The 24,216-nt window shown below is 39.7% G+C and overlaps 1 protein-coding gene across 9 annotated transcripts in view; it reads right to left on the bottom strand.

The window, feature by feature from the left end:
• Positions 1-24,216, bottom strand: part of ARHGEF9 (Cdc42 guanine nucleotide exchange factor 9) — a 297,917-nt gene that overhangs the window by 181,301 nt on the left and 92,400 nt on the right. For all 9 annotated transcript variants that reach the window (XM_060183301.1, XM_060183306.1, XM_060183303.1 and 6 more), the window contains exon 2: positions 2,284-2,463. In XM_060183301.1, coding sequence (XP_060039284.1) covers positions 2,284-2,463 — 180 coding nt within the window. The remainder of the gene's footprint in view (positions 1-2,283; positions 2,464-24,216) is intronic.

The raw sequence follows: 24,216 nt of genomic DNA, 5'->3' as shown, positions 1-24,216 counted from the left end.
TGCCTTTAGGTTCATGTTTAGTCAACCATTTGTTTGGCTTTATATGATAGCTGTTTTTTCAGCCATCAGGTTCCAAATGCTACCATGATGCCTACTGGAATTCCCTGGGTAGACGATCCCACCAATGTGTCCTATTTTGCCAGTAATCAGTTTATTTTAATTATTTATAAAGGTTCCTAGTTTGTATACAGCTGGGAGGAGTCTCTTCTTTGCTACTATATCTTCATATTTCATGAAAAAACATTTTAGAAAGATATTCTCGAGTTATTTATTCTCAGCTATGATTAAGTTTGGAGAAATCAGGCAATATCTTGTAATATGGAGGTACAGCATTCAAAGAAAATCTCCCAGTTATCTACCAACTACATTGTCATTAATGATACAATATTTCTGTGTGACTGTCTTATAGAGGCATTCAAAATTTTATTGTAGAAAGTACTTCAGAGTACCAAATGAGCGGAAGGCTCATGACTAGAACTCATATACCAAATATCGTTAGCATTGTTTCCATAATACCATTCTTTTTTTTAAAATATTTTCTTTTATTTTCCCTTTTGTTGCCCTTTTTTTTGTAGTTATTATTGTTGGTGTTGATAATGTCATCGTTGTTGGATAGGACAGAAAGAAATGGAGAGAGGAGGGGAACACAGAGAGTGGGGAGCCAGGGATCGAACCAGGATCCTTACACCCGTCCTTGCGCTTCACACCACGTGCGCTTAACCTGCTGAACCACCGCCCAACTCCCAATACTATTCTATCTTAAACCTTCAATTAAGGAGACTGAAAAATAGTAATTTTTATTTTTAAATATTTACTGGAAAAACTTCTGTAACCTTTCACATGCAATCATTTAAGTTAGAATCGGTAATAAACATGTGCATTCTCATTCACTGACATTCCCTTGGATAAAGAAATTGCTAACAACATTTGGCAGATGGTTAAAAACAAGAGTTCATCATTGCCATAATTGATTCCAGCTCATAAATCTACGAATAAAAAAAGACAAGGGAAATAAGGTCAGTGCTCTTTTCAGAATATCATCCTGATTATGCAGAGGAAGAAAATACTGCTAAGGAGCTCCTTTTCAAAAGCCCCTTTTAATAAGGACCATTTCTTTATGGCACAATGTCAAAGGTTTTAAAGTTCTACCAGACAGTCTGTTTTCCATTATTGACACCTTATTGATTGCCACCATGTAACTCTTGCAGAAAGTACATTTTTTAAAAGTGGTTTCAAATTGTTAATACATTTCTTTTTTTTTTATTTTAGAAAGGATACATTAACAAAGCCATAGAATAAGAGGGGTACAATTCCGCACAATTCGCATAACCTGATTTCCATATCCCATCCCATCCCCTGATAGTAAAATTTAAAGGGCCTGGTGGTAGCACACCTGGTTGAGCACATATGTTACAATGCAAAAGGACCCAGGTTTGAGGCCGCTGTCCCCACCTGAAGGGGGAACACTTGGTCAGTGATGAAGCAGTGCTGCAGGTTCTCTCTCTCTCTCTCTCTCTCTCTCTCTCTCTCTCTCTCTCTCTCTCTCCCTCTCTCTCTCTCTCTCTCTGTCTATGTATCTCTCTCACTTTCTCTCTCTTTCTCTTCCTCCCTCCCTCCATCCTTCCTTCCCTCCCTCCCTCCCTCTCCCTACTCTCTTGATTTCTGGCTGTCTCTATCAAATAAATAAAGATAATTAAACATAAAAAAGTAAAATTTAACATCAGAAAACTATTTGAAAGTGAGAGTGTTTTGCGGACACCTATCTTGGTGAGATGAGACATTGTACCCATATGCCAACAACTTTAACTATACTGTATACCATTAACCTCCCAATAAAAAAATTAATTAAAAAATGAGGTCCCAAATTCAATCCCCAGCAAAAAGGAAAAGAAAACTAAATGGTTATAAAAGGGAATTAAAATAAATGAAAGAAAGCAAAAGGAAGAGAAACGAGAAAGGTAAACATTCACAAAAATAGAGTTAAAAGTATCTTTGAAAATCATCCAGGTCAAAAGAGAAGTGGTTTTTACACAGTGCATGTGAGGTTGGAGGCAGAAGATGAGGACTGTCAAAACAAACAGGGTTATAAGAAAATACCTCAAAATAAGAAGGGTGAAGTTAAAAAGGAAGTTATGATCTTGGATAAGACACCAAAATAAAAAATAAGAATAATAAATGGGAGTGTTAATGGAAAGAATAATGAATAGGGAATAGAGACTTGTCAGGGAATAGCCAAGGGCAAGTAGCCAAGCAGATAGGAGAGGAGAGTGAAGGCTGACTCACCCTCACAAAGCTGGCAGGAAACCATCCCTCCTCATCGTCGATTTGGCCCCACCACCAATCCTTGTTGGAAGCATCCAAGACTTTGATGACGTCGCCAGCCTTAAATGCCAACTCCCGGTTGGCCATGGTGACGTGATCCCATACTGCCTCAGCACTAACGACGGAATCTCCAGTGATCAGCTTAGGAGACAAAATAAGAATGTTTTCAGTCCATATAGCTTCCTATCTTACTTGCCTCTTCCCACCACCCACAGAGACTAATAGTACTTATGAAAAAACACATACTAGAAGTGAAGATTGGGGATAAAGGAGATGACATTCAGAGCTCAGGTTTCATTTGAACACAAGACAAACAATATTATCAACTTTATTTTATGGTGGAAAACCACAGAATGTTAATGTGGAATGCATAGGACTCGTGATTTTATCCCTATTCAGGAGTTCCTCCCCTAGAGAGAAAAGAATGTCCCAGTCCATTTCTCCTTGGTATAGCAAGTCTGCTCTAGGTCTGGAGTGGGTGGATTACCAATTCCCAATTATTTAATACCAAAGCACTCTACCACTGGAAGAAATGGTTCATTTCTCACACAATGGAATACAGTCCTATATCCTCTTGTTCTCATCCATACATAAAATTCATGAATATAAATGAATATGTCTTTCTGTAATATCTTGCTTCCCCAAAACTCAAACCTTGGCACAGATTCACTTGGGTATTTACACAGTGCACAGTTACCCTGTGAGACACATAGGCAGTCTAGGTTGACTTGTGCATTTGATGGTAAATTGGGATACAAGAAAGCTAAGGGGTAAAGTGAGAATCATCCAGTAGGGGCTGTACATAGACATGTAACTCTGATTAGTAGACTTCTGGTAATTAACGGAGTTCATGGTCAGAAGAATTGAGCTAATCACAGTGGAAAATATTACTCCATGAAAACACACATACATATATATTCACAATATTTATTTAACCACAGGATGAAGATATGATTGGGGTGGATAGTTTGCCTCCTCCTGGCTAATATTCTGACCACTAAGTTATCTGTTTTCTTTTTATCCCAATTGATTCCTTCCTGCATGGGAAGACACCAATCCTAGAATTGCAGAAAAAGTTGCCAGAATGGAAACCCCAGTAAAACAACTTAAGCATATTCTCTCCAATACTGCATTGCAGAACCCTTCCTTCATGATCAGTCCACTTTGAAGAAAAAATGTACTCCTCCCACCTGCAGGGGAGTCACTTCACAAACAGTGGAGCAGGTCTGCAAGTGTCTATCTTTCTCTCCCCTTCTCTGTCTTCCCCTCCTCTCTCCATTTCTCTCTGTAAAAAAAATTCTAAAAAGAAAAAATGTATTCCCACTGGGAGAAAGTCTAAGCTCATCAGACAAATAATGAATTAAAATCTGGAAAAAAGCATGAGGTTGACTTAATTTATGATGGCCTTTTTGGTCACTAGGAACCTACCCAATCACCTGGAGTCCTAATCAGGAATCCTTAGATTCCTCCATAGATACTATAGACCTAGACCTTCAATAGAACCCTCTCTCCAGTATCACTGTTATCCTCCATCGTGAACTTCATCATAAGCCCTCATGTAGACCCCTCCAAACCCTTGTCCTCACTATAAAGTAGCAATGGGGAGCTGCGTGGTGGTGCACCTGGTTCAGTGCACATGTTACAATGTGCAAAGACCTGGCTTTGAGCCCCTGGTCCCCACCTGCAGGGTAAAAGCTTCTTGAGTGGTGAAACATGTTAGAGATCTCTTTCTCTCTATCCTTTTTTCTTTATTTCTGGCTTTCTATATCCAATAGATAAGTAAAGACAATAAAATTAAATAAAGTAGCGATGTTAGAGACTATCCCAGTCTCCAAAGCGAGGCTGGGTCAGCCTATTCTACCATGAGAGGAAGACTGGTCCTGAAATGAGTGCATACTAGAATGTCTCCAGCTGTTACCATGGATTGTGAGCTCAGACTGACAGGGACTCAGGGCACACAGGCTCCTGTGCTAACTATGAATATATATGGGCCCCAGTTTAGATCAATTGGGTAAACAAATGATTGTATTTATATAGTTTTGTTTTGTTTTTTAAGCTTGGGAGCTACTCTCTGCCCTATTCCTACTTTCTAGCACTATTATCAACTCTGACACCATCTAACCAAACAATATTTTTAGACTGCTTCCGTGTTAGCTATCAAGCTCAAAAATCAGTAGAGTCATGGGCATCTAGGTACATATCTAAAATAGACTTCCAAGCTTTTTTTCACCCTAAGGTTCCTATTTTCAGATGCTTTCCTTCCACTTTTTGATTTTTGTTTACTGTATACTTTGTTTCTTACTGACTTATCAGCTACCAAGTTGCAGGTGTTACTATGATGACCCATCCTGAATTCCCTGGGCAGATGACCTCAACAATGTGTCCTGAAACCTCACCTCTCCAGAACCCTATCTCACTAGTAAAAGATAGAGACAGGATGGGAGTATAGATCAACCTGCCAATGTCCATGTCCAGCAAAGAAGCAATTTCAGAAGGCAGAACTCTCACTTTCTGCACCCCCAAAAGAATTTTGGTCCATGCTCCCAGAATGGTAAATGATCAAGGACGATACCCAGAAGTCTCTGAACACCATTCCATCGGGATCCAAAGCATTTATCTCCAGGAACCTTATTCTTTTTTATATTTATTTACTTATTTCCTCTTTTGTTGCCCTTGTTTTTTTCTTATTGTTGTTGTAGTTATTGTCATTGTTATTGATGTCATTGTTGCTAGACAGGACAGAGAGAAATGGAGAGAGGAGGGTAAGACAAAGTTGTTGTAAAGCGACTCCCCTACAGGTGGGGAGCCAGGGGCTCTAACTGGGATCCTTATGCCTGTCCTTGCACTTAGCACCACATGCACTTAACCTTCTGTGTTACTGCTCCACTCCCCCAGGAACCTTATTTTTATAGCAACACTGAAAGAGAAACAAACCTGGAAAATTCCAGAGGAAGCCAGGCACTGTTTCTTTTATCTGAGAGAGAAGAGGAAAAAAGAAAGGACACTCAGAAGTAGTAATAAGTATAGGTGTGACTTATAAATGGAGTGAAGGCAGTGCCATAGAAAAATGGGTAAAGATATAGATAGATATTGATAGAGATATAGAGTTATAAAGTCATCCCATATCTGTGACCTTGGGAGAACTACTGCAGTATCTAATGTAGAGGGATGAGCACAGAACTCTGGTGGTAGGAACAATATGGAATTATAATCTTACTATATTATAATTTTGAAAATCAGTATTTAATCATGAATAAAAATAATACAAAAATTAATGTATAATTTGCTGCAGTAGGAGGAGAAAGGGAAGACTACTGATTCCTCAAAACAATCATGGCTCCATAAGACCAAAGTCAAAAGCAGTCAAAAGATAGCAGAGATAAAATAGGGAATATGCATACAATTCACTTAGGTTGTCCCTCAAACATATAAATGGGAGTATAAACCTATGATAATTAAATAAATGGATAACACAACACACATGTATGAAAACACACATACACACACACACACACACACACACACACACACACACACCAATGTTTCCACTTAGTTAAAGCATTGTATTTTTCAGTCCCTGCTTGAGGCTCCTTCATATCTTGGGTTTCTAGACAAATGTACCTTCACAAATGATAGGTCATGGAAGGAGCTCCTAATCAAAGTTAAAAGGAATATTTCTAGTTGGTCCTTTTATAACTTAGCTTCCAACTAGCTCCTGTTACACTACTTACAAAGTTTTATACCCACCTCATCACTTTATCTTTACTGAATAAGCTGGTTCTTATGTTACTCATATTTTAAATATTAGGAAACACTCAGAGATGTGGTCTGTCCCTCTTGTGAAACAAACAAGTAATAAATTATAGAGCCAATGTGTTGGTTGTCTATGTTCCAATAATCTCAGTACAAATTAATTAGTTATATTTAACTCACAGAATTCAACTTAAATATATTCAACTAGATTGAGCCAGTTCTTGTTCTCCAGAGCTGGTGCTTGGCATGTTTGGTTTCACCACTCCAAGACCACTTTTCCACCCAGTTAGAGACAGAGAGTTTCCCCCCCAATGCCATGGTATTGTGATGATATGTGACACTGCAGTCAAATATGGGGCAGTGAACATAGCAAACAATCTGTCCTATCCAATGAGATATTTACTCGGTTCCCATACATGTCCTATTATTAAGAAACCCTAAAGAAGGATATCTGCACAAACACCTTTAGTTACAAGTGCACTTGCCTATGGGTTAATTTTATGTTGAACTTGTTTTCTTCCAAGTGTACTAAAAGTCAAAATGTGCCTACTAGCTACCTGCAAACTGGAGGATCCCCCAGAACTCTTCATCTGCACTATTCCAGCCTTTAGGTCCAGGACTAGTCAACAGTTTGTTTGGCTTTGTATGTTAACTCTCTTTTCAACCAATGGGTTCCAGATGATGTTAGCATGATGCCAAACAGACTTCCCTGGACAGACAACCCCACCAATATGTCCTGGAGCTCCGCTTCCCCAAAGCCCTTCCCCACTAGGAAAAGAGAGAGACAAGCTAGGAGTACGGATCGACCTGTCAATGCCCATGACCTTCCACTGTCTGTACCCCATAATGTCCCTTGGTCCATATTCCCAGTGGGATAAAAATTAGGAAAGCTATCAGGGGAGGGGATGGGATACAGAGTTCTGGGAATACAGAGTGGTGGGAATACTTATCCTATGGTTTAGTCAATGCCTCCTTTTTATTAAAAAAAAAAATTAAAAAGTCATGTGCGTCTCCAACAAGCCCTTTTGTGCACAGTGGGTCTTCTGTTGCCATATTCTAGGTCTTCAAGATCATTAGTTTCACCCACGTTGGGATTCCAGTAGCTGACTCAGTAATAATGGTTTCCATTCTCTAACAGAAGTTTCTGCCTCTTTCTTTTGCTTTCCTCTTTATTGTACTCTAAAACTTGCTGAAATGCTAAAAAATATGTGTGTGTACGCACACACACACAAAAGCAGACGAAAATTTGCAGGTCTCCACTTATATAATAGTTAGTAGGCCTATTTTAGTTATATTCCAAAGGGCCCATGACTATACTAGTTTTTTTTTTTTTTTTCTGAGCCGGACATCTGATATGGAGGTGGATCCAAGTTATTGTATTCCAGCCTTTAGGTTTATGATTAGTCAAAAATTTGTTTGGCTTTGTATGTTAACTGTTCTTTCTGCCACCAGGTTCCAGATGCTAACATGATGCCAAAAGGACTTCCCTGGGCAGACAACCCCACCAGTATGTCCTGGAGCTCCACTTCCGCAGAGCCCCGCCTCACTAGGGAAAGAGAGATAGGCTGGCAGTATGGATTGACCTGCCAATGCCCATGTTCAGCAGGGAAGCAATTACAGAAGCCAGACCTTCCACTGTCTGTACCCCATAATGTCCCTTGGTCCATATTCCCAGTGGGATAAAAATTAGGAAAGCTATCAGGGGAGGGGATGGGATACAGAGTTCTGGTGGTGGGATCTGTGTGGAATTGTACCCCTCTTATCCTATGGATTTTGTCAGTGTTTCTTTTTTATAAATAAAAATTTTTTAAAAAGCAAAAAAAAAAGAAAAATATGAATTCTTGTTTGGCTACAGTGGAGAACTGCTTCAATAAAATAAATATTTATAGAGTTTGTTAAAGAGCTGCTAGAGCTCAATAGGTACATGTAATACCAACTCAAAGTATCATAAAGGCTTATGGTTTAAAGATATACTCTTGGTTTTACATCATGAGGCCAAAATATATTGGTATCTATTAGGTTTAGGTCCCCCAGGCTAATTGCATTGCTTACTTCTTCTATCATGTAGTCTTCTTTGTAAGGGCACTGTTCTTGGCTTCTCCCAGCAGCAGTAAGTTCACTCTTGTCCCTATTTAGTGCAGTTGACCTAAATTGACCTGACATAGACTCACACAGTCTACTCATAACCATGCACTAGGTCAATCCTGGACTCAGTAGTTACAAACCAATTCTAAGCTACTTGGCTGTGAGAGCCACTTGAGATCAGTGATAGTCAAAACTGGACAGCAGGTCAAAGACCATCACCACTAAGCCCTCTTCTTTTAAAATTGTATTTATTTATTAAATTGTGATAGAGACAGCAGGAAATAGGGATGGGGGAAGACACCAGTAGCACTGCTCAGTGCTCATGAAACTCCCCATCTACAGGTGGGAATCAGGGATTTGAACTAGAGCACTTTAACAGTTGCACTACCTCTCAGCCCAAAGTCCTCATTTTATCTAAAGTCATCAGGCAGTAAGCCTTCAGGACTACTTTTCCCCAACATAACACCACAGAAAAAGTGGAAAAGGAAGGGGCCAGGCTGTGGTGCACCAGGTTAAGCACAAGGACCCTGGTTTCAGACCCTGGCTCCCCACCTGCAGGGGGGTAGCTTCACAAATGGTGAAGCAGGTCTGCAGGTGTCTTATCTTTCTCCCTCTCTATCCTCTATTTTCTCTTACCCTCGCAATTTCTCTGTCCTATCCAAAAGTAAAAAAAAAAGGCAACAGCAAGAGTTGATTCGTAGAGAAAACAATGATCCCCAGTGATAACCCTGGATTTAATGTCTTGTTCTAATATTTAATAAAGTTGTAATAAAAAGATTATGGTGGCAGATTCAGTGTTGGCACACTGACAAAGGGCACACATTAACATGTTCAAGTACTGGTATCCAAGTCCCTGATCCCTACCAGAAGGGGATAACGCTGGATGAATAATGGAGTGGTGCTGCTGGTGTCTCTCTCCCTCCCACTTGAGCTCTCTCTCCTACTCTCTCTCTGTCAAAAAGAAAGGAAAAATAGAAAACTGTCTAGAAGTGTAAAATTGTAACCCTAGTGGCAAAAAATATGATTATGATATTACCTAGTACTTACAATGTGTACTTACTATATATTAGGCACTTTACATGTATTAACTCATGTAGACCTAACTGTTGTCCTTTGAGAAGCCATTATCACTATTATTATTATCTTACAGATTAAGATTAAGATGACAAAAGTTAAATACTTTTATCAAATTCACACAACCAATAGTGTTGAAATCAGAATTTAAATGCTGTCATAGTCTAAGTTCAGTCTCTATCCTAACACTCAATGAATTAGTTTCTTTGTTTGCTAAATAGTGATAATTCTACACTACCAGCCGCTTCAGCTGTTTCATGAGCATACATTGTAACAACAGTTTACATAATTATGTGCATATATGAAATGAGTAGTAATCAAGAAAAGATTGATAGCAGTTTGCAATTTCTGTGATCTATAGTCACAGATATAAGCAGGGTCAAGATGATCTTTCCCATCTTCTGGGTTATTTTAAAAGTAGACTGACAGGGCCAGATAGTAGTGCTGCTAGTTTCGGGATTCTCTCTCTCTCTCTCTCTCTCTCTCTCTCTCTCTTTCTCTCTCTCTCCTCTCTCTCCCTTCTCTCCTCTCTCACCTCTCCCTCCCTCCCTCTCTCAACTTATCTCCATCTCTATCATATATTCTCATGCTAGAATCTCTGGTTCCGTAGTTCTGAAGTGAATCTTGATAAACTGCATTTCAGATAAGCCCCCAGATACTATTTATAATGTTAATTAGGGGTTGCACCTGGTTGAACATGCATGTCACAATACTCAAAGACCTGGGTTCAAGCTCTGAGTCCCCACCTGTGGGGGAAAAGCTTTACAAATGGTGAAGCAGGGCTGCAGGTGTCTCTCTGTTTCTGTCCCTGTATATCTCCCATTACACCCTCAATTTCTGGCTTTCTCTATCCAATAAGTAGATATAAAAATTAATAGTTTTAACATTAATTCAGATATCAAACTGTAAGACTGGGTTCTATCTACACTTGCCTTTGCTGATGCCTTGCTCTCCTACAAGGATTACAATGTGATTCCATAAAGCAGGCTTCATGTATGTCCATAACATCTTCTAAAGTGCTTGATATGTCTAAGAAATGTATTTTGGATCACTCAAGAATTCTAAATGCCAAGCACTAATAAAAGGAATAATGAAAAAGAAATGTGTAATCACAGTCTTCAGTTTTCTAGAAGAATATCATTTGTCTTCCTTCTTCTTGCCCTCTAGCTGAACAACACCTCCCACAAAAACAGTTATTTAATTAGCCTGGGTAGATGCCAAGATATTAGAATTTTAATAACAAGAAGCAAAAGCAGAAGGGAAAAATTATGTGTTGTGCAAAATAGAAAATGTGCCTGCTGCCATGAAAATAGCTAATGTGAGCTATATACTTTCCAGGACAATGAGAGAAAAGAAGGGGGGTTGCTTTTCAATATTTTTTTTCTCAATTGATTTCTACCCCCATTTTATATCTTAAAAACTAGGTGGCCTACAAAGTCAAATTCATTTTTGGGAGGGTTAATGGTCAGGTTATCTCTTGAATGGATTAATTTTTGTTGAAGCATAGGTGCTTTATAATTATCAGAGAAAGGAGAAGAGATATGAAGTAATAAAAGTCCTACTAATTTAAAATACCACAGAAAATTACTTTATCTATTCTCTATATCTTTATAGCTAATATCTGCCTGATTTAAGTTTTAATTTGTGTGTTGCTATCACCAATAATTAAATTATTTAATTTATAATTGGAATAACTAGGGTACTGATAACAAATATATTGAAAGGAGGTACAAAAATATATTTTTCATGACAGGATCATCTTTTTCCTGGTTTGTGCATATGCTTTATGAGTCATAAGGCACTCACTTACGGATATATCAAATGATCATACCATCCGACTTTAAATGAAAGATTTACTGATAATGCTAGTCAAACCTACCAGATGTGAAAACCAGATAGGCTGGCTTGACATGAAAAGGCTAGCCTAGATGCATATCAGAATTAGAAAGGGCAAGACAGACCATTCAGTCCAGAGGCCAACATACAGCTAATAGAAAATAAGATCTTAAGAAGCCCAGACAAGATTTATGAACTTTCTATGGTCACAGCAGCACAATATATATTACTCAGCTGTTAAAAAATAAATCATCTCCTTTCCTTCATCTTATTTCATATTAAATGAAATAAGTCAAAAAGAGAAGAACAAGTATTTAATGATCTCATTTATAGACGATACTTAAGAAATAAGGAGAATTGTGACTGTACAATTAGACTCTCTTTGGGTTGGAAACGGCAAAGAAGTTTTCTTCCTTTGAGACTTCTAAGGGAACTGCTGATAACTTAATATCAGATATTTAGCCTTTAAAAATATAAGAGAAGGGGCCGGGTGCACCTGATTGAGCGCACATGTTACAATGCTCGAGGACCCAAGTTCGAGCCTCTGGTTCCCACCTGGAGGAGGAAAGCTTTGCAAATGATGAATCAGGGCTGCAGGTGTCTCTCTGTCTTCCCTTCCTCTCGACTACTAGCTATCTCTATCCAGTAAATAAATAAAGATAATAATTTTTTTAAATATATGAGAATAACAAGGGGGCAGTAGCGCAGTGGGTTAAGTGTAGGTGGGGCGAACTGTAAGGGCCTGCTTAAGAATCCCAGTTAGAGCTCTGGCTCCTCACCTGCAGAAGAGTCGCTTCAAAGGTAGTGAAGCAGGTCTGCAGGTTTCTATCTTTCTCTATCCCTCTCTATCTTCCGTTCCTCTCTCCACTTCTCTCTGTCCTCATAACAACAATAACTACAACAATAAAAAGGGCAACAAAAGGAAAAATAAATAAAATTAATAAAATTAAAAATATAAGAGAATAACATTTTGAACACCAAAGATATAAGCTATTTGGTGATTTGTTATAGCTCCCCTAGAAATACATCATTAAATAAAATGTTGGGGGGGAAAGGAAAGAAATAAAAGAAAAAGAAATAAGGAAGCAATCTGGAGCCATCCAAGCTGAAGACAGGACAGGTTTTTTACTCTGTTCTATTTTATTATCAATACTAGATAGACGTGTATCCCTTTCCCCCCTCCTTCAGGTTGACCAGAATTAACTCTTAGTGTATTTTCCATTGTTAGGGGACCGAATGTCTTATCCACTGCTACAGTAACTGGTTTCACTCTTCCTACCTCCCCTACCCACTCCCCCCGGGCTAGCTAATTAAATAATAAATGAATAAATAAATAACTCTTTCCTGTCACTGCTTTTTTATTACTGTTCTTTTTCTTATCTTTTCTCTTTCTCTTTTTTTTCTTCTTTTTCTCATTCTTGTCATCCTTTCTTCCTTCCTCCTTCAGCCTTTTGAATTCACTGATACACGTTTTGGAATTATTTTGGGGAAGAAATCTGACTCAGAGTGGACTCTCTCTGCGTGTATCTCTGCTCTACTTCCTTTCTCCTCTAGTTACCCCTAGAATATACAGTGGATAGTAGATTTGCATAACTGTCTATTCTTGCTATTCTTCTCAATTCTTGGCTATTCCTGAGGCGGTTTTTTTCTGTTTTTTTAAATTATTTTTTTGTTTGTTTTACTTTCTTAACAATCAGCTGCCTCAGCTCAGGAGGCTTGTGTTGGTATGCTTCTAATTCTGCTTCTAAAAACCCCTTCTGTTACATTTGGTTTAATCCTCCCTGCTTAACACAGTTTTCTATTTACATAACCACTTTATTCTATTTACACAACCACTGCAGGGCATTGGTTTAATCCCCACTGGTTCATGATGTGTTTTTGCTCCGCCACCTCTCCTTGTCACACCCTGATTTTCACCAGTCACTTTTCTCTCCACCCTCTCTACATCACATCCTGTTTACAACAGTTGCAGAAAGCAACTATCACCAAACCGGCCCTCAAAGAGGTTCTAAAAGACCTCTTATAAACAAGAACATCATTATAATACTTGCAACATATCAAATAAAAACTTGTTGAACAATGGCAATACAACACATTAAATCCATAATGTCAGTAAATGTCAATGGTTTAAACTCACCCATCAAAAGTCATAGAGTGGGAGGATGGATCAGAAAACAACCCAAGCATATGATGCTTGCAAGAATCCCACTTGACCCAACAATATAAACACAGACTTAAAGTGAAAGGACGGAAAACTATCCTGCAAGCTAGTGGACCACAAAAAAAACGCAGGAACAGCCATTCTCATCTCTGACACAACAGATTTTAAATTAAATAAAGTAATAAAAGATAAGCAAAGTCATTACATAATGATTAAAGGATCAATCAGCCAAGAAGATATAACAATTATTAACATCTATGCACCCAATGAGGGACCATCTAAATACATCAAACACCTTCTCAAAGAACTTCAAAAATACATCAATAGTAATATAATAATAGTGGGAGGCTTTAACACCCCACCCACAAATAGATCAACAAAACACAGAATCAACAAAGAAACAAGAGAATTAGATAAAGAGATGGACAGACTAGACCTCTTGGACATTTTCAGAGCTCTTCACCCCCAAAAATTGGAATGCACATTCTTTTCAAATCCACACAACACATACTCAAGTATAGACCACATGTTAGGCTACAAAGACAGCATCAATAAATTCAAGAGCATTGAAATCATCCCAAGTATCTTCTCAGACTACAGTGGAGTAAAACTAACATTTAACAACTGGTGGGAAATTGTGCAGATGCAGTCACATCTGCCATGTTGCCCCCTAAGGCTACTTACTGCTAGTTCCCAAAACAGTTGGGACATTCTCGAAGAGCCTGTTCCATCATGTTGTGCCCTCAGGGCATTGTCAATTCCCCGCAACATTTGGATTGCTTTGGTTACTCCTCCCCCTACCCATTCCCACAAGAGTTATTATCCTACCCTGGGGTGCTATGGTTACTCCTCCCCATTCTCATTCTCATGAGAGCTATTCCCATAAAAGCCCCTCTTCTTCAGCACCTATTGTCTGGGATGGCAGGATTCCAGAATTCCATCAGGCATGCCTCAGTCTTAAACACCAACACCCAGATAATTGGATTTTAGCGACACAGGAACTTAGACCAGGCTCTTATGGGGCACCTAATATGACACAGGCTTTTGCAGTTATCCCACATAATCAAAATGGGGCCTGCTTTCAGTGTGGTCACCAAGGGCATTGGAGCAACCAATGTCCAGATAAGCTGCAACCCTGCCTCCAGTCATGACAATCATGCCTCCAGTCAGGGCAACCCTGCCTCCAGTCAGGGCAACCCTGCCTTCAGTCAGGGCAACCCCGCCTTCAGTCAGGGAGCCAGAGGCCACGAACACCTTGTCCTAGATGTCAGAAAGGTTTTCATTGGAAGAGAGATTGTTGGTCCAAGTCTCATAAAGATGGCACACCCCCGAATGGTACAAATTTGGGGCCTGAGATTTTGTGGACCACTCATGTTTTAGAATAAGGTCACCCTACTATGACAGTAAGGATTGACAATATTCCTTTTAAATGTTCGATTGACACAGGGGCAGAAAAGACAATTTTAAGGCAAGCAGACGTTCCCCAAAATTGGGTACTCCTCCCAGGACCCCATTTACACGGAGTTGGAGGGATGACCCAAGCCTTTCTCACAAGAGATTCGCTCATGTGGGAAGACCCTGAAGGGACTACCTGACACTTCCGCCCTTTGGTAGCTGATAGTAGCACCAACCTACTGGGCAGGGATCTTCTGGAATGTCTTAATGTTAGGAAATCCACAAATGCATCTGCAGAGCGTAACACCCACTAATGTGAGACTAGATCAGCACCCCCAATACTAACTGCCACTGTTTGTAACCAAACTCCCTGCTTAGACTAGCTTTCTAACGAGCCTGTCTGGGTGGAACAGTGGCCTTTGCCTAGGGATAAGCTAGAAATTTTAAAAGAGCTCGTCTGAGAGCAGTTGTCCTTGGGAGACATTCGTCATTCCAGAAGCCCATGGAATACTCCTGTCTTTGTGATTAAAAAGAGCTCAGCAAAATAGCGCCTCCTCCAATATCTCCCTGCAGTAAATAATGCCATGCAGGTCTGGGGCTCCCCCCAAAGGGGTTTGCCTCTTGCTTCTGCAATTCCCACAGGAATTCCAATCATAGCTACTGATATACAGGCTGTTTTTTTCTCAATTCCCTTGCATCCACAAGATTGTAAACATTTTGCCTTCTCTGATCCTTCTATTAATAATGCCAGCCTTGCCAACAGATTTGAATGGGTGGTGCTGCCCGAAGGCATGACCAATAGTCCAACAATTTGTCAAGAGGCTGTTAAATCTGCCTGTTTTCCATATATTCATAAGGGCCTTAATGTTTTTCACTACATGGATGACGTCTTAATATGGGGAGAATTAGATACAGATCTCTGTGCCCTACGTGATTTTCTCATTCCTGCCTTAAAGAAAAGTGGTCTTAATGTACCTCCTGAGAAGATACAGCTAATTCCTCCAATATCTTTCTTAGGTGCAGAGATTTCTCTAATGCAAATTTGTCCTTTAAAACCTAGTATTACTTTTCCTTCTAACCTTACTCTTGCTTCTTTACAAAGTTTTCTTGGAAATTTAAATTGGCTTAGGCAGTATCTTTATCTGCCTACTAGCTTCCTCCAACCACTGTTTGACCTGTTAAAAGGAAACAAACAGCCCTCCTCAAGATGTATGTTAACTCCCGAGGCCTCCTTGGCACTGGAAAGGGTTAACCAGGCCCTCCAGGACATGCACCTTGTTTGATCCCCCCCTCCTCTTCGGTAAACCTTGTAATATTTGACTCCACCCCCACAGTAGTGGGGGCTCTGTGGCAGAACCATGGGGTTCTCAAGTGGCTTCACACGCATTCATGGTTCACCAAGGAAGATATAGGTCTGTGCAGGTCTTAGGGAAAGAACTGGATTTAATTATTCTTCCCCTTGATGATGGCCATCATTCCCATTTTTCCATAAGCTTCATGGGGTTTCCAGGACAAATAGGTAAAATGGTTATCATTTTCCTTCTAATAAATTGATGGCTTCTTTACCTCTTTTGCCTCTACTAGCACGTAAACTTTTCTCTCGAGATCCCATCCCTTCTGCTCCTACAGTCTTCACTGATGGTGGAAAAAAAGGAGCTGCTGCCCTTATATATTACCCAGACAAATAATCCCCTAAACCTCTCTTTACTGAGCTTCCTGATAATTTCCCTCAGTACAAAGAACTTTATGCTGTTTTCCTTGCATTAAAAGCTGTATCAGAATCCTTCAACCTTTTTTCTGACAGTGTGTATACTGTTAACTTACTTCATGGCTTGATGCTATCCCTGAAGAACAGGAAATACTACAAGAGGACTAGATGCAGGATACATCCCAGGATCCATAATATTACAGGGGAGAATCTGGAAAATCCGGCTTACAGAGACCTCTCTCCTACTCCTTCTCTGGATGTCTTATGTTATGACTGGGTTTTGTGAGTGAGTGTGTTGAATGACCAAAAATTTTTGTATGACCCATCTTCTCAGAGTACTCTAAAACATAATTGACTTTATATAAAGATGCTGGACGCAGCCAAGGTTTCTGGAGACGTACAAAAACATTCCAAATTTTTTTTCTCTCTTTTGATTTTTATATATGTCTTGGTATATATATGAAAGTTCTTAGTCTTAAACTGTGTGAGTAAAGACAGATCTAAATTTGTTTTTAAAATGATATGTTTTCATAACAAAAGTTTTTCTCCTCCAGTGTGTTATAACTAAATGTTTATAGGTATTTTTCAAGTTTGGTAAACATAAACTTAACAGTTAAAAGTGTAACCTTGAAGCTACATTATTACCATGCAAGGTAAAATTAATTTGCTAAAAGTAGCTAACTATTTAAGGTAAAGTCTAAATATTTAACGTGACAATAAATCCCCAAAATTAAAATACAAATTCTATACAGTGCGCTTTTAGAGGGCCCCCAAAAGTGCCCTGTAAGCTGTCTTGTGGAATTACTCCACGACAGATCTGGCATCAATCTGGCATTGTAAATGTTAAAACCATTGTCACTAACATGCGTTAACTCTCTAAGTAACCTGAGTCTGTTTATAGTCTAAAGTAAAAATAGTTAAAAAAAAAAACCAAAATATATATTTGAACTAAAATTGGTCTGAAGATCCTGCTGTAGAGACTGCAACAAGAAGTCACATTAGATGACCTTTAAACAAAATCTTAAACATACTTAAAACAATTATAATCATAGAGCTATCAATTATAATAAACCTCTAACTTGTTACAAGTTTTATTTTTTTCACAAGTAAGTGATTACAGCTACCAAGCCTTCACATGAAGAATCATCTATTCATATGGTAAGGTATTAAACTATAAAAAGTTCCTCCATATACAACTTATGTGAATTAACAACATTCACATATTCTTCTATACTTAACTGATATATCTCGTCTTACCACTATAGGCCTGCCTTTGTCAGCGTACAATTTAAAGATGTTTCCCTTTATAACATAACCCATGCCAAGAACATCTCTTACTACCACCAAAAACAAATGGCTGTTGAGAAGGCCGACCAAACGCTTAGGCTCAATTAAGTAAAATAATAATAATAAATAAATAAATAAATAGGGAAGATACAACCACCAATACTCACTTGGCTAAGGCACCAAACCTCTTCTTCTATAAAAAATTCAAATCAGATGCCTTGCTAACCACAAGAAGTAGATTGTTTGTGTTTCTTTCACAGGAATCCCAGGAAAAACCATCTGGACACATGCACACTCTGACATCACTGACTAGATGGCACAACTACAGTGGCACACCCCCGAAACCTTAGATGTCACCTGACATGATTTAAAGAACCTGATTCACAGACTCCAAGGACAGAACTTTCTTACTGCCTGTGTGCCCTTTCTCCTTCTGCTTTGACTATCACGTTTTGGTGGTTCCAGCTCACTCTCTACAAAAAAGCAGAATTCCAGCGGCTGACCTTCCTCATGCAGCATTTCATCCCCTGCCATTTCTCAATCTGTCACCTACTATTGGACTTGCTGGTTTATCCTTTGGAAACTTTATACAATTTTTGCAGCAGCTTCCTTCCCTTCACGCTGTTTACTTTTCAAAGACTGACCCTGAGTAGTTCATAGACTTTGCAGACTGTTGCCTTGAGGACTATACAATGACAAATAGCCCCTATGCTTGACAGGCCATGCCCTTTCGCTTACAGGTCCTGCTCTTTGAGGCAGAAAACGACCCCTCTTTACAAACCCTTGCCCCCCCAGAGACAGGGAACGTTCCTTTGTGCACCAATCCTTCCCTTGACATCACACTGGCTCTTACTGCTCCCCTTCTTGTACTTTCATGTTTTGTTATATCATTCAGGTTTATGCCCAAAAGGTTTCTGCTCACCCCTACACTATTATTCCTCTGTCACAGATGGAGTCTTTTACAGACCTTGACCCATCCTAATGTGATGACTAGATAGAAAGATAGGGAAAGATGTTGAAATATTGTGAGGAGATGGTGGAGCCTGGCAGAGTGTAACCTATGAGATGAGTCTATCCAGGTAAGTCTCTGTCTACAGAGAGGTTGAGTCCAGGGGGGACACATAATCTCACAAGGTTGGCGGCCATGTAAGTCTTCCCTCCCCCACAAAAACATCCTACATCTTCCCACCTGAGCATTGCATTCCTTAAAAATATTTAAGCCTGCTCCACTCTAAATTTCCTATACTGTGGCCATTAGATATAAGGAAAGGGGGAGATGCTGGGAAATTGTGCAGATGCAGTCACAACTGCCATGTTGCCCCCTGAGGCTATTGCTAGTTCCCTCAAGAGTTGGGACATTCTCAGAGAGCCTGTTCTGCCATGTTGTGCCCTCAGGGCATTGTCAATTCCCCGTGACATTTGGAGTGCTTTGGTTACTCCTCCCCCTACCCATTCCCACCAGAGTTATTATCCTACCCTGGAGTGCTATGTTTACTCCTCCCCATTCTCATTCTCACGAGAGCTATTCCCATAAAATCCCTTCTTCTTCTGCACCTCCCTCTCTTGTCGGCCCTTCACTTTGGTGATTAGATGCAGGGTAGGTTGCTGTGCGAGGCGCCCATTTTTGCTACCTCCACGTGGCCCAAACTGTTGCTTTCTCACCCAACTCTGAGGTGCCAGCGTAAATAAAGGATTGTGTTCCCTTTCTGCTCCAAACCTTCTTTTTCTGCGCCCAGCTGCCATTGCAAGTGACAAACAGCAAACAGAAAATTATAAAAAAGTCACAGAATTTGGAAACTAAACAACATACTGCTTAAGAACCACTGGGTCAGAGAGACACTCAAGCAGGAAATACAAATGTTCCTGGAAACAAGTGAAAATGAAGACACAACCTATCAAAATATTTGGGACACAGCTAAAGCAGTACTGAGTGGGAAACTCATAGCCATACAATCACATTTTAAACACCAAGAAGAAGCTCAAATGAATGACCTTACTGCACACCTCAAGGACTTAAAGGAAAAGGAACAAAGGAACCCTAAAGCAACCAGAAGGACAGAAATCACTAAAATTAGAGCAGAAATAAACAACATCGCAAATAAAAGAACCATAGAGAAGATCAATGAAGCCAAATGTTGGTTCTTTGAAAGATTAAACAAGGTTGACAAAGCCCAGGCCAAACTCACTAAACTAAAAAGGAAGAAGACTCAAATTCATAGAATTGTAAACGATAGAGGAGATATCACAACTGACACCACAGAAATCCAGAAAATCATGCGAGACTTCTATGAAGAACTATACGCCACCAAGCTAGAAAATCTAGAAAAAAAGGAAGAATTCCTAGAAGCATATGCCCTTCCAAAACTGAACCAAGAAGAACTAAAAAACCTAAATGCACCAATCACAGACAAAAAAATCAGAACTGTTATTAAGAATCTCCCCAACAACAAAAGTCCTGGGCCAGATGGCTTCACAAACGAATTCTACAAAATCTTCAGGAAACAATTAATACCCATACTCCTAAAGCTTTTCCATAAGATCGAAGAAACAGGGAGACTTCCGTCCACCTTCTATGAAGCCAACATCACTCTGATACCAAAAGCAGATAGGACACAACGAAAAAGGAAAACTACAGACCAATATCTCTGATGAACATAGATGCCAAAATATTAAAGAAGAACTTGGCCAACCGGATACAGCAGCATATCAAAAAAATGTTCATCACGAACAAGTGGGATTCATCACAAGAATGCAAGGCTGGATCAACATTCATAAGTCAATCAATGTCATTCACCACATCCATAAAAGCAAAGCCAAAAACCACATGATTATCTCAATAGATGCAGAGAAAGCCTTTGACAAAATTCAACATCCATTCATGCTCAAAACTCTACAAAAAATGGGAATGTATGGGAAATTCCTCAAGATAGTGGAATCCATATATAGCAAACCTACAGCCAACATCATAATCAATGGAGAGAAGTTGAAAGCATTTTCCCTAAGATCAGGGACTAGACAGGGCTGCCCACTGTCACCATTACTCTTCAACATAGTATTGAAGTTCTTGCCATAGCAATCAGGCAAGAGAAAGAAATCAAAGGAATACAGATTGGAAGGGAAGAAGTCAAACTCTCACTATTTGCAGATGACATGATAGTATACATAGGAAAACGTAAAGAATCCAGTAGAAAACTACTGGAAGTTATTAGGCAATATAGCAAGGTGGTAGGCTACAAAATGAATGTACAAAAATCAGTGGCATTTCTCTATGCAAACACTAAAACTGAAGAAGACATCCATAAATCACTCCCATTCACTGTTGCAACAAAATCAATAAAACACCTAGGAGTAAAGCTGACCAAAGAAGTGAAAGACTTGTATACTGAGAACTATGAGTCACTCTTCAAGGACATAGAAACTGATAACAAGAAATGGAAAGACATCCCATGCTCATAGATCAGAAGAATAAATATCATCAAAATGAATATTCTCCCCAGAGCCATATACAAATTTAATGCAATACCCATCAAAGTTCCACCATGCTTCTTTAAGAAAAGAGAACAAAAACTACATTCATTTATCTGGAACCAGATAAATGAATAGATAAATGAATAGATAAATAGATAAATGAACCAGATAAATGAACCAGATAAACACCTAGAATTGCCAAAACCATCTTGAGGAAAAGAAACAGAAATGGAGGCATCACACTCCCAGACCTCAAACTTTATTATAATGGCATCATAATCAAAACAGATTGGTACTGGAACAAAAATAGGCACAAAGACCAGTGGAACAGAATTGAAAGCCCAGAAAAAATTCCCCACACTTATAGACATTTAATATTTGATAAGGGGGCTCAAAGTATTAAATGGAAGAAGGAGGCCCTCTTCAATAAATGGTGCTGGGAAAACGGGGTTATAACAGGCAGAAGAATTAAATTGAACCACCTTATCTCATCAGAAACAAAAAACGACTCCAAATGGATCAAAGACAGGGATGTCAGACCAGAAAATATCAAATACTTAGAGGAAAATTTTGGTGAAACACTTTCCCACCTAAAACTCTTTGATGAAACAAACCCAATTGCAAGGAAGACTAAAGCAGAAACAAACCAATGGGACTAAATCAAATTGAAAAGCTTCTGCACAGCCAAAGAAACTATCACACAAAGAGACCCCTCACAGAATGGGAGAAGATCTTCACATGCCAAATATTAGACAAGAGACTACTCACCAAAATATACAGAGAACTCAGCAAACTTAGCACCAAAAAAGCAAATGACCCCATCCAAATATGAGCAGAGGATATGAACAAGACATTCACTTCAGAGGAGATCCAAAAGGCTAACAAACATATGAAAAACTGTTCCAGGTCGCTGATTGTCAGAGAGATGCAAATAAAAACAACACTGAGATTCCACCTCACTCCTGTGAGAATGGCATACATCAAAAACGAAAGCAGCAACAAATGTTGGAGAGGCTGTGGGTACAGAAGAACCCTTCTTTTTTTATTTTATTTATTTATTTATTTTATTTATTTATTCCCTTTTGTTACCCTTGTTGTTTTATTGTTGTAGTTATTATTGTTGTTGTCGTTGTTGGATAGGACAGAGAGAAATGGAGAGAGGAGGGGAAGACAGAGAGGAGGAGAGAAAGATAGACACCTGCAGACCTGCTACACCACCTGTGAAGCGACTCCCCTGCAGGTGGAGAGCCAGGGTTTGAACCGGGATCCTTATGCCAGTCCTTGTGCTTTGCGCCACCTGTGCTTAACCCACTGCGCTACAGCCCGACTCCCCCAGAGGACCCTGCTACACTACTGTTAGGATTGTAAACTAGTCCAGCCTCTCTGGAGAGCTGTCTGGAGAACATAGACCTTCCATATGAACCAGTAATCCCTCTCCTGGGGATATACCCCAAGGTTTCCACAATGCCCAAGCAAAAAGATGTGTGTACATCTATGTTCATAATATCACAATTCATAATAGCTAAAACCTGGAAGGAACCCAGGTGCCCAACAGCAGATGAGTGTCTGAGAAAGCTCTGGTACATATACACAATGGAATACTACGCAGCTATTAAGAACAATGAGCCCACCATATCTGACCCATCTTGGACAGAGCTAGAAGGAATTATGTTAAGTGAGCTAAGTCAGAAAGATAAAGATGAGTATGGGATGTCCCCACACATCAACAGAAGTTGACAAAGAAGAACAGAAAGGGAAACTAAAAGCAGGATCTGATTAAATCGAAGCAGGGCACCAATGTAAAAACCCTGTGAAGGGTAGTGTGGCCATTGGCCTTCCCAGCACGGCTGGGGGTGGGGAGTGAGGGTGGGGGCTGGTGATGGAACACAGTCTTTTGGTGGTGGGAGTGGTGTTTATGAACAATCCTATTAAAGTGTAAACATATAAACCACTATTTAAGTAATATGAGAGGCGAAAAAATGATGTCTAGAACTTCTTGAAATACAGACTGTTTTTAATACATAGGCTGTCTTTGATATGTTGTCTCTCCCCAAAGCCTAGACCCGGGAGAACAGAAGCAACTGGTAGCACGATGCTGGGTATTATACCCCAAACCCTATCAAAGTGAATTTCCAAAGTTAACCCTATCACCAAATAATGTGACGATAACAATAACTATCCATTGTCTTTTTGAACCCTAAGACAACAGGAACCTCACATTTCCACTATAGAGCCTATATTTCCCCCAATCCTGGAACCTTAGGTTGGGGCTCACTTTTCTGCATGCTGCTTTCAATTCAAATAAAATAATATTGCATCTTCAGATTGCAACCTAATCAACACAATGAGTGCCACCCCAGCATGCTTCACTTCAGACTGTGACCAGAGATTTCAGGTAGAATGACAACCCTTCAGCTTCATCACTCGGGTGAGACCTTTCCTTTCATAGTATTCTCTAACTCCATTCCAGGAATAAAGTCCCCAAACGTAGATATAGTCCAGGTCCCCTGAGATAGAGCATAGGTTCATCCATGCCCATAAACTAGGGGAAAAATAAACATGAAAGCAGAAGTACACAAGAGCATGCAAGGAATACTCCCCAACACTTCATTTGCACTATTCCAGTCTTTAGGTCCATGTTTGTTCAACAATTTGTTAGGCTTTGTATGTTAACTCTCTTTTCAGCCACCAGGTTCCGGATGCCAGGAGGATTCCGACCAGACTTCCCTGGACAGACTACCCCATCAATGTGTAGTGGAGCGCCACTACCTCAGAGCCCCACCCTACTAGGGAAAGAGAGAGGCAGACTGGGAGTATGGATCGACCAGTCAACACCCATGCTCAGCAGGGAAGCAATTACAGAAGCCAGATCTTCCACCCTCTGCAACCCACAACGACCCTGAATCCATACTACCAGAGAGATAGAGAATGGGAAGGCTATTAGTGGAGGGGATGGGATAGGGAGATTGGGTTATGGGAATTGTGTGGAATTGTACCTCTCTTTTTCTATGGTTTTGTTAATGTCTCCTTTCTTAAATAAAAAAAAAAAGTAGCATACAGGGGAAAACCCATAAGACTATCAGCAGACTTCTCCACTCAAACTCTAAAAGCCAGAAGAGAATGGCAA

Source organism: Erinaceus europaeus, chromosome X, assembly GCF_950295315.1.
Source record: "Erinaceus europaeus chromosome X, mEriEur2.1, whole genome shotgun sequence".
Classification (NCBI taxonomy): Eukaryota; Metazoa; Chordata; class Mammalia; order Eulipotyphla; family Erinaceidae; genus Erinaceus; species Erinaceus europaeus.
This window is presented reverse-complemented; position numbering and strand designations above follow the sequence as displayed.